At 53.9% G+C, this 10,947-nt stretch overlaps 5 protein-coding genes across 5 annotated transcripts; 2 read left to right on the top strand and 3 right to left on the bottom strand.

The window, feature by feature from the left end:
* Positions 1-164: 164 nt before the first annotated feature.
* On the top strand, positions 165-1,004 carry CC84DRAFT_1168003 (uncharacterized protein). The gene has a single exon (XM_018179302.1). The coding sequence runs from the start codon at positions 347-349 to the stop codon at positions 734-736; it is 390 nt and encodes a 129-aa protein (XP_018031131.1). The 5' UTR covers positions 165-346; the 3' UTR covers positions 737-1,004.
* Positions 1,005-1,091: 87 nt separating this feature from the next.
* On the top strand, positions 1,092-2,305 carry CC84DRAFT_1221338 (uncharacterized protein; the record flags this gene model as incomplete). Its single annotated transcript, XM_018183263.1, has 4 exons — positions 1,092-1,173; positions 1,223-1,476; positions 1,571-1,982; positions 2,034-2,305. 4 exons carry the CDS (start codon positions 1,092-1,094, stop codon positions 2,303-2,305), a joined length of 1,020 nt encoding a protein of 339 aa, XP_018031130.1.
* A 1,944-nt stretch (positions 2,306-4,249) lies between these two features.
* Positions 4,250-5,439, bottom strand: CC84DRAFT_1168000 (DNA glycosylase). The gene has a single exon (XM_018179301.1). It carries the CDS (start codon positions 5,117-5,119, stop codon positions 4,394-4,396), a length of 726 nt encoding a protein of 241 aa, XP_018031129.1. The 5' UTR covers positions 5,120-5,439; the 3' UTR covers positions 4,250-4,393.
* Positions 5,440-8,294: 2,855 nt separating this feature from the next.
* Positions 8,295-9,541, bottom strand: CC84DRAFT_1190056 (Glyoxalase/Bleomycin resistance protein/Dihydroxybiphenyl dioxygenase; the record flags this gene model as incomplete). The annotated part of the gene is made up of 3 exons (XM_018181096.1): positions 8,295-9,009; positions 9,067-9,410; positions 9,503-9,541. 3 exons carry the CDS (start codon positions 9,539-9,541, stop codon positions 8,295-8,297), a joined length of 1,098 nt encoding a protein of 365 aa, XP_018031128.1.
* A 230-nt stretch (positions 9,542-9,771) lies between these two features.
* On the bottom strand, positions 9,772-10,855 carry CC84DRAFT_1154018 (tyrosine phosphatase-like protein). The gene is made up of 4 exons (XM_018176864.1): positions 10,520-10,855; positions 10,238-10,451; positions 10,035-10,174; positions 9,772-9,984 (listed from the first exon to the last, which is right to left on the bottom strand). Exons 1-4 carry the CDS (start codon positions 10,743-10,745, stop codon positions 9,911-9,913), a joined length of 654 nt encoding a protein of 217 aa, XP_018031127.1. The 5' UTR covers positions 10,746-10,855; the 3' UTR covers positions 9,772-9,910.
* Positions 10,856-10,947: the final 92 nt, after the last annotated feature.

The raw sequence follows: 10,947 nt of genomic DNA, 5'->3' as shown, positions 1-10,947 counted from the left end.
CACGGCGCAAACACCATGACCGTCCCACCGGCCTGGATAGCGTCTCTGCTAGTTGCGCCAAATGCTCCTTTGTTGCAACGGCTCACGTGGCAGTTCTGCCCCCGGCGCCCATGTCAACCGTCTTCTCTGGCTGTCTTGCTGGGCCTCTGCGCTCGTATGATTCACTGTCGCCTCTGGTCCAGCTCCATTGCACAGCAGCTCCGTTGCACATGTCCATCGCCCCAAGCAGCAGTCGCCTCCCCTAGCGACCACGCACCATCACAGAAGCAGCCTGCGAATATCGCGCGCCGTCTCGCTAAACTCCATCTCGTCCTTCGGCGGATTCTAGAAACTTTCCTTCGTCACAATGGTACGATGTGAAAACCCCATACACGGCACCGGCTCTTCGTCGGCCTGTGGCCTCATCGTGTCGCACAGTGTCCCGCCCGGGCGCACGCTCAGATCCAACTCCGCGCCCAGGCCACATCGGCCAGGGAGAATGCATGCGCCATTATCGACGCCGAGACTCCCGCTGCATGAGCCACTACTAAGCCACCTTCACTTCCAGCGGGAACCGTCCAAGCTAACCGCCGTCATCACAATACATGCCGTTATCCGCTTACGCGACAACACCCATACACTTTCCTTACCTTTCTCCAGATCCAAAGGCCAATCGCAGTATCATGTCGATTTCATTTCGAATCCTTGCCAGCACGAAAACTTCAATCCGGCTGTCCATACCATCTCATCTCACTGATCGTATACAGTCACGCAAAAACATCTTCCCGCCAAGCTTCACTAACCTTTACGCTGCATGTCTCTTGATGCTGTCCCCAACCGCGCAGAGCTTCAGCCCCTCCATCCCCCACTTTTTCCATCCGTAGCCGCGCTGAACACGCCCCTGGCTGTCTTGCACCCGTGGACACTGCAGTTGTCCCATGTCGCTAGCCTGTTGCAAATGGTGGTAGAACAGCGGCCCGCGCCGAGCTTTTGGCTGCGGACTGATTTAAAAACCCCTCATTGTCCCTCCCCCCACATCTTGTTGAAACTTCTCTCTTACTGCTCTTTCGTACCATACTCTTTGCTTCACAGTTACATCTCCCTCTCCAGCCATGGATTTCCTCAAGAAGAAGATGAAGGAGTTGATGGACGATGATGACAAGCCCAAGGAGAAGTCCTCTGACAAGCCCTCTGGTACGACTTGCTTCTGCTATTGCTTTGTAGCTACTTAACACTTGCGCAGAATCGCATGGCGATAGCACTGGACATGATACGCGGGCCGCCGACCCTCATGCTGGTGGATACCCGCCCCAGCAACACCAGCAATATCCCCAGCAAGGCTATCCTCCTCAGCAGGGCGGCTACCCGCAACAGCACCCTCAACAGGGTGGTTATCCTCCGCAACAGGGCGGTTATCCTCAGCAAGGCTACCCGCAACAACAGCCCTATGGCCAGCAAGGTTATGGCTCCCCTGCACCCCAGGGCCCACCTGCTCCTGTATGTAGCATCGCTTTGCATGTGACATCTGGTGTCCTACACCAGATGGTGCTCGATGTAATTTACCAATTTTCAATCACTGACGACCATCTAGTACGGCGCGCCTCCACCAATGCCCCCGGGCTGGGTCGCTCAGTTCGACCAGAACAGCCAGAAATGGTACTATATAGACCAAGCCACCGGTCGTAGCCAGTGGGAGCCTCCAGCACATGCACCTCCAGCCCAAGGGCCATACGCGCCACCTCCCAGCGGACCTCCAGGTGCGCCATACGGCTCCGGAGCTCACGACGAGCGCGCTCTCTTCGGCGCCTCGCACGACCAAAGTCACGGAGGCTACCCGTCTGGCCATGGCGACCCGTACGCCCCGGGCGGAGGCCATGGCGATCCTTATGGCGAGAAGGGCAAGGATAAGGACAAGAAGAAAGACAAGGGCCACTCGACCGCCATGTTGGCAGCCGCTGGTGTCGGAGGTATCGCAGCAGGCGCCTGGATCGGCCACGAGCTCAGTAAGTTTTGCCTCCACCCCTCTCCTCCCTACCCTTCCTAACGCTCTCCAGCCGAGAACTCCGACGACGAGACCAAAGTCGTACAAAATAACTACTACGGCGCTGCCCCTGCCGCCGCAGCCGCACCCGTTGCCGCTGCGCCCGTTGCCGCACCCCCCGCCGAGCCGCCCGCATTCCAGGAGCCCCCACCCGTCCCCACCCATGATGCGGACGGCGACTCCATCTCCAGCAGCGACCGCGAGTCGCTCGAGGAGAAGCGCCAGGAGCTCATCGAGGCGCAAGAGGAGTATGCAGAGGAGCTCGAGGAGGCGTATGACGACTGAGAGTAGCCAGCCGCCTGTACGTCGAGGCGGCTGTACTCTCTTTCCGTTCACTTTTGTATGTCTTTCGTCTCGTATCGTCACGGCCGGTCCATATATTTTAGCAGTGGTAGCATAGCGTAGCGGCATGGTATAAGCTGGGAGCGCGGGGTTCGCAATCTCACTCGTTTGGATTAGATATGTTCAATCAATCTGTTCGCTCCGACCTGTTCTGGACGTGCAGAGCTGCCCGTCCCGTCCGCCATGCGGGACTGTCCTGTTCTGCCCGTGGTGCGCATCCCAACCAAGTCCGTAACGTGCCAATTTCGACAAAACGCCTGTACCCGCCCAATTCAATCCAACTTCAATGCACCCTGCCGTTGCCCCTCTGCTCGAAATCGAGATTCTGCGAAGCGCTGGAGCTACAGCGAGCGAGAAAACGCCTAGCACAAGCAGCACTCCAAACAGCACTCGCACGTCTCCCCGCACAGCCAACAACAACACAGCGTCGCAAGACACGTGTAGAGGCAACCCCGATCCTCCTTCTTCTGCTCTACCGGCGGCGGCGGGCCTTGCTGGTAGTACATCTATTCCCATCCCGTCAGCATGCTGCTTCTTGTTTCCGGAATGCATGCGTATCTTGGTTCTGGAGTGCATGCGTGTGTAATGTGGCGCACGAAAACGAAGGTGGAAGACGTACCTGCTGCGGCGGCGGCGGTCCCTGCTGGTAATACCCTTGGTTCGGGGGCGGCGCGCCGTAGTGCGCTTGCGGCGGGGGCGCGTTGTTGTAGTAGCCCTGAGCGGACATGTTGGCTTCCTTTGCTTAGGTTGCGAGGTTGCGAGGTGAGGTTGAGATTGGGTAGTGGCTGAACAAAGAGAGGCTGGTGAGTTGAGCGAGGGTGCGGCGCGCTATTTGGCTGTGGCAGAAGCTTGTGTGTGGTGAGGCTGGTGAGTATACAAGCGGATGTGAGGCTGGTGAGTGTAGAAGAAGCGCCTGAGGCTGGTGAGGGCGGCGGAGATTTTAAATGTTATGGGCAGGGAGAGCGGGATGCGCGGATCGGAGCGTGTGCCGGGGGCGCTCGAGCGTTTGCTTGTCTGCGCGTATCTTTGCTTCACTTGACTTGCTGCTGCGTAAAAGAGAGTAGATATACCGCCGCACAGCCTCGCGATATCACGTAGACAGAGGGACGGTGGCTTTGCTAGCTTTGCTACACGGACAATGTGACAAGTGTCCTGCGGCAGACCCGAGGGCATTGCGAGACTGCACGCACAAGAGGGCACATGAGCCACCTGTGTGATGCTGCGCGAACGCGTGTGCGAGGGCTTGGTATTGGGGCGCAAGGCTTGGTATTTCTGTGGTGTCAGCAGCGCTTCCTTCGAAACGTTTCCTGTGTAGAGGATGCTGATCACTGTGCGCTCATTTCGCCATCATAAGCCGCAGAATTCTGATATATTGAGCCTGGCTTTGTAAACTCTGTGTAGAAATCATTACTGGGCTGAGCGCGAGGACGCCGTGTGCACAAGTCGACGAGGGTTGAGATGAGGTGAGGTTGCCGGATAACCGTGGTGTGGCTTGGCTGCATAGGTGGGGCAGTGTGGCACTCTGCCGGCGAGGTCATTGGTAGGTGCGTATTGAGATGGTTGTTCACGACACTATTTCAACTATAGTGATTAACGCGGCGCCCACGGACAGATCTGAAACCCATGATCGTAGGGGCGAAGCTGCAAGTTGGACTGTTAAGGGAATATTAGCGTAGAAATTGGGCATAGTAGTAGTAGAGCTAAGCACCGAAGCGTTCATGCAGGGCTCTTGCGGAGGATCTGTGACAACATTCTGTTCGCCTCATGATCTGCTTCAGAGGCAAATCGGCTGGTAGTAATGCTGCCGAATGCTAGCGCGCGGGTGCACTGCTGGACAGTGCTGGGTGGCGGTGGGTGTGGTCTATGGAAGAAGAGAAAAATCTTTTACTGAAGCGAAAACAAATTTTGCCTACTCATGGGATACGATCCCAGAATTGGAGCTGCGTTGCGTCGCATGGAGTGGCGTTTCCACATACCGCATCGGTGTCACCATGGTGCACTTCGCATCTAGGTGAGCTGTCCTAACAAATGCTATTGTTGCTGTGCATTGCCTTCCTCGCTTCGTGGCATGAACCCTCTCTCTTCTCGTCTCTTCTGGACCCATTCCCCAAATGGTTTCCAAATAGCCTCCTTCTCCGCCGGCTTCAAATTCGCCGCCAGTCCACTCGTACTCGTGGTGACAAACACCTTGCTCCCTCCCCAATCTTCCTTGCCATCCACCTTCCCCATGTTCATTTCTTCATCCTGCCACCCATAGCGGAATTCTTCTTTCCGTATCGCCCTTCCCATTTTGTACTTCCATATCGCCTCCCAGATACCCTTGCCCACAATGCATACTGCCTCCGGTCTGAACTCCCGAAACTTGGCCTCCAGATCTCCAGCACCAGCTACCATCTCTTCTTTCGAGAGCTCGGCGGCGTTCTTAGACGGGCGCGAAACAATATTCGTATTGCCCATGCAGTATCTCGCAGGCAGCGAGCGGTCGGCGGTAGGTGGTAGTCGTCGATCAGTGAGACCTGAAGAGTGGAGTAGCTTCCAAAAATGGTTCGAAGGGTGAGCGTAGGCATGGCCGGCAGTCGCAGTTTGCACGCCGGGATTTGTGCCAACAAAACAACATATCAAGTTCGGCTCGAGGATGTCAACCAAAGGCGACAAGTGTGCATATTTGGAAGATGGCGCATAGCCGCTCGATTTGCGCTTCTTGCTGTGTCGTGGAAATGGTGCGTCAATCTCACCAGTTGGGTTGACGATTGTCATCGTGGCACGTGTACGCTTTGAAGAGCGCAGAGAGATGGTCGACTTCGGAGTGGCATTATTGCTCCTCAAAGTAGCGCATGTGTACTGGAATTTTTCTAATTGCTCCCTGAATGATAAGGTGCAAGGTGCAGTTATGGTGAGCTCCGCATGGGATGGTTGAGCTTCGGTCGCAGAAGGCGTCCGAGGCTTCTGCTCCTCGACTGTTTTGTCGCTCTCCAAATTGCCATTTGGCGGCATTGACACAGACTGACACAGACTGATGAAGTCGCGGGCGATTGTAGAGTATGGAAAGATGAAAAGGTTAGATCTGTATTTGGAGATGAACAGGAAGGACGCGAGCTGTCCCTGGAGAAGGTTCAGCGCCGTCAAACACGAGGTCCCGTGATTGCGCGGTTGATGACGTCATCTTTCTTCAACACAATCCACCAATTGTCGCATCCACTTTATCGAACCACGGTTCCATGTCATACAAAGTATAATACACATATTGTCCGAAAATGCTAACGTATGCGGTAGTCGGTCGCCTCGACCCGATATCGGGAAGACAGGAGTAATGCTGCGCATCAATTGCTGCCCTACCAACACAGTTCCAACACTCGAATATCGTCGAAAAGAAGGAGAACGTCATAAATGCCTTGTTCTTATGATATCGACTGGACAGAGATGGGTTCTTTATCGCGCAACTATTATGCATCGAATCTACACGAAAAGTCTGCTACAGGGTTATACATCCACTGGAGGCACTCAAGACGCTCTCGAACAACTCGACGTCTCCTTGCTCACCTCTTCACCGGAATTCTTAACATCTCCCTCGCTGTTGTCATTTCCAGAGCTTGGTGGCTATTCTTGAGTGCTGTGCACACGAAGAAAGGTGATCCATGCGAGATAAAGCATCACACCGACTATTGGCAGCCCGATCGCGGTAACGGCTAAATTTGCTGCTTGAAAAGGAGATGAACGAGTGCTTCTGCATTCTGCAAACATTGGCAACGCTGGAGCTGCCGTGGTGGTGATCTTAGTACCCACTGAAGCACCGATGGGAGTTCGGGTCGCATTTTCCGGTGCGGGCGTATCGGTGGTTTCCCATAGTATTCTTGTGATGATGATTGGTGAATGGGACTGCTCCCGGGGGGTGAGCTCATGGAGCTTATATTTGTGTGTGCTTCGATTCGGTAGCGGCAATGACCGTACTGATGGGAGCGGCGAGGAGATGACTTGAGAGTATGGAAAAGGGCGCAAGGATGAATGACAGTTCAACATAGATAGCAGCAGTGGGTGTAGCAATGATAACGGCGGCCATGCGCGAAACAATGACTGGACATGGCCCTTCATACCTACTTGTTGCTGTCATTAGACACAGACCAGACGACCAAGTGGCGTATTTACAATGCACATTCTAGGACTCTCATTATGTCTTTTCTGAAACACACGCCATCAGTGCTTTGTTTGAAAGGATCACTACTAGGGTCAATATGATATTTAGTGAAGGTGCCGCTGGACTCAGTTTTCCGCCGCCCGTTTTGAAAAGCGCTATGTTTATCCGTGATTATGACGGGCACCTAGACCGTGCCCTGCTTGGAAAACACATCCTGTACTACCTAGAGCGGACCGCATCACATCGGTTGTTCGAATTACCACACTGCGCTCGAACCAATTCGAAGGAAGTGGTACTGAATGAAGTATTGGAAGACGCAAGTTGACACAAAGACATCCTCAGGCGCTCTCCCATGAACGCTGCTATCCGAAACAATGCGCTTAGGAAGCATAAATTCCAGGTTTTCGACTTCCTGATGGCATGTAGTCCGCCGAAAATGTGATGGACGCGCACCCTCGCACCATGGGGCCGTCTAAATATCTTAAGATACTCTAGCTCGACCTGCACTTGGATGGTGTTGCGGAAAGACCTTAGGTCATCTACTGCAGGAGCTGCTGTGTTGGCATATGAACGATAGAGACATATTAGTGGTCTCAAAATACTAGACGGGTTGTGTTCCACCTACACGACAGCAAAAGGAGGGTGGCCTAAGGTCTTGGACTACAGCATGAGGCCACTCAGTTACTTATGAAAATCTTCGAACGAAAAGTCCTCTTTGACAAGGAAGCCGGATTTGCTGTCACCACTCTCGCGCTCGACCGTAGACTGCAGAGCGTTGTTCTCAATGTTAGTGGATAGCGATCCAGCCAACGACGAGCGCACGATATCAACTCTGCCCATGGCACACCAATAGGTACCTAACAATTCAACTTGACATCTCAACACAACACTACCCCCTCAACGACTGAGAACCCAAAATGATCGCATCTACATACAACCTTCATCTGAACACCCATTTCGTCTTTCTTCACCCATAGGAAAATGACTCTATCCGTCGCCGCCGCCACCATGAATGTAATCTCAATCTTCGCCTATCGGCCCAACCGGGCTCCCACCATATCTGGGATTACCTCCCGGTCCCCAGACTGCACGCTGCCCAAAACACCTCATCCTCCTTCCCCCGTCCGCACTCTTCCACCGCCGCCCTACTACACCGTGCCCCAGCCGCCGTCGTATATGAGCCAATTTCCACATGTACCACGTCCTCCGTACGAGGCGCTGCAACTGAGTCAACAGGGTGAGAGCCCGCGCGCTCTGGAGAGCCAGATTGTGTACGAGAGGCCGAGGCACAGCGCACTAAGGAAATTCTGGAGATATGTGGGTACCCCAATTTGCTGGCTTTCCATTGTGCTGGTGGTGGGAGGATTGTTTGTGTCGATGTGTTTAATTTTCTTGTGGCCGAAGGCGAGGGGCGAGCAGACTGAGGCTTAGGTGGGAGAGGAAAGATGATGGGGTGTGGAGGACGTTTGCGAGTTGACGATTGGGAAAGAAGCGGATGGGAGAGTAGCGACAAACGGGCAACGTGGAGCGAGGAGGAAGGAAGATGAATAGGCAGGGATGAAGGAGACTTGGTCGTCGTTCGGCATGGCGATGAGGCGCAGATACATGGTGCGGATTTAGTGGGCGAGGAAGATAGATGCTTTCACTGACAGTCTCTTTCTAAACGCGACCGGACTGGGCCGCTCCTTCAATGTGGATGAGCGTCCACAAAACTTACACCGAAAATGCCACCACGCAAACGAACGCTGTTCCGAAGCTCACCATCTAAGCTGGAAACGTGAGTCCGCCCTACCATCCCGCTCAATCCAAAAACCACTTCGGACATTCTGGTCCCCAAACCGCAAGGCTCTCATGCCCGGCCTCCCCCCACCCTACCGGCGTCTCCTCATTCACCAAATCTCCATCCGCATAATGCTCCACCATATTCCCGCTGGTATCCCACCAGTAATCAAACAACTGCGATCCTAAAATATGCCGTCCAACACCCCAGACGCTCTTGTACCCCTTTTTCGCAAGCCACTCGTGCCCAAGGTTCTGGCTGTCGAAGTCGTGCACCTCGAACGAGCAGTGGTGCACGTGGGCGGTTGGGTTCGACGACATGAAGAAGGTGTGATGGTCTGTGTATGCGGGGCCAACATCGATGTGGAGGAAGGCGGCGACGTCTTTCTTGCCGGCTTCACCGTCGTCAACATACAAAAAGTCCGTGGGCACCAAGTTGAAGTACCCCGTGTAGAAGGCGAGTTGCTCCGGGAAGTTTGTCACGCAGAGGCCGTAGTGGCCGAGTTTGTGGACTGCGGCAGGGCCTGGGGAGAAGCGCTGGAAGGTAGCGACGCGGGGTTTCTGGACTTCGTAGTTGGTTTGTAGGATAGAGGGCATGGGACCGGCGGGTTTAGGAGTTTGGCCGTAGAGCAGGTTAATGGGGAAGTTGCCGGGGTCGATGATCGTGACCATGTGGCCACCGCCTGGAGCGTCGCTTAGATCTTGTATCGCAGAGGCGCCTGGTATTCGTGTTGCTCTGAGATCTGACTGTTAGATATATTTATGGAAGTTTTTGGAATGGGTTTAAACACACTTCTCCAGCTCCGCATAGCTCTCCACTTCAAACGCACCGCCCAAGAATCTCTTCTCGCCCTCTTGCGCGTAGTAAACGTACTGGTCCGTCCCGTATCCCTTGAACCACCTCTTCCCTTCAGCCTTCTGCGCCACGCTCATGCCAAAGTCGCGGAGGAACGTCGTTATCTCGGCCAGATCCGGGTGCTGGTATCGCATATGCGAGAGCTTTGTGATCTTGACTTGGGCATCGCGATCGATCTTCTGGGAAGCTTGCCACTCACGGAGGGACATACGCTCAGAGGGGATGGCGGCATCTTGGGGGACGCTTGCGCCGCGCGCAGGGGATGCTTCGCGGCTTGGCTGCTGAAGTTTGAATCAGTATTTGAAAGTATAGATAATTATCCTGAGTTCGAAGGTTGTGCTATTGAGAGACGAGTCATGTGGGGCTTCCGTACATTCGGCGTAATTTTCTCTTGCAGATCTTCAAAAGCCATTACTCGCTATTAGAATAGATATTGTCCTGAGATATGGCGTCTGTGGTAGAGCTCTAAATCTATCTTTACAAGCTGCTCGTTGGCGTTAATGCTGTTCATATACCGACAATGTGGGGAAGTGCTCAGATGCCGATGGAGACACTAATGTGGGGTGCCGCGCTAACATTCCAGGAGGAGCCGATCGATGCTCCATATCTTTGCTCTGCGGGTATTGAAGAATGAAGGTACAAATTCCCCCTGCCTACAGCTGTCAAGGACAACATCATGCGGTGAATTCTTCAAGGATGTGGCGTGGTTCGACCACCCCCACGCCCCGAATACCCACGCTTGAACAACCAGACCTTGTGTGACAAGGCCAGTAGCTTTGTATTATCCCATCTTCGCCCTTCTACCAAAGACCTTTTTCCTCTGCTTAACCATGTATGTGAACATCGTATACGCGCCTACGCAACATCAGTTCTTTGCTTATTGGGACCACATACAATCCACTTACCAGGAACATATAACGCCAGTAGAAAGTACCACATGTATGGCAACGCAGCATTAACCCTGCCCACGGGTCCCACGCTCCTGTACATCAGCCACCACTCAGCGCCGATACCGATGGGGTACAGAGGATAGAACATGGTGTACCTTTCCGTCATTTCTTAGCATACTTGTAATCGGCAAAATAATAGAAAACTACTTCCAACATACCGAAGCCAGACAAGATATTTGGGCGCTTTCCCGTGCATGTTCAGCGCAAGGTAAAGATAGCGAATCGCATCCGCTGCCGCCCATGCAAGCACCAGAATGAGGAAGGCGTGGGAGGAGGCGGTGCTGAAGGGGAAGCACCACCAGATCATCCAAACTTGGATGCAGCGCGTGAGAACTTGGATGGCTGTTGTGCTCACGGGGGACTTCACGATGCCTGCGGAGGTTAGACTCAATGATGCGAATGTGATGGAGGGAGAAAGCGAGGACGGGTGAGGTACATACCAACAGCAGCGTGCATGATTTCGATAAGGGTGAGTGTCTGTGTCCATCGCGCAAGAGGCTCTACTTCGCGAAAAATCTCGGCTTTGGAGGAACCGAGGCAGACGAAGATGAGTGCTGTGATGCCGACTGCTGCCCAGAGCGCCGCGAAGACAATATTGTAAAACGTGAGGTATTGGATGCGAAGTTGGCCTGCATCGCTACGCACTGACGCCTTGTCATCTGCCATGTTGCTGAGCTCCGCTGGGGATCAGTAGTTATATCGTGAGGTTTGCAAAATTGCGATAGAGCTGGTTCTTGGTGTTGACGGAGGCAGAGCGAATTCGGGGCGTGGACCGAGGCTAATGCTCCCGCTTGCGTGCATCCATCTATGGGGACATCGAAGACCAGAATGCGATGCCCTCTTCATGAATTTGGTCTATAGAACCTAC

Source organism: Paraphaeosphaeria sporulosa (genome assembly GCF_001642045.1).
Source record: "Paraphaeosphaeria sporulosa strain AP3s5-JAC2a unplaced genomic scaffold CC84scaffold_11, whole genome shotgun sequence".
Taxonomy (NCBI): Eukaryota; Fungi; Ascomycota; class Dothideomycetes; order Pleosporales; family Didymosphaeriaceae; genus Paraphaeosphaeria; species Paraphaeosphaeria sporulosa.
This window is presented reverse-complemented; position numbering and strand designations above follow the sequence as displayed.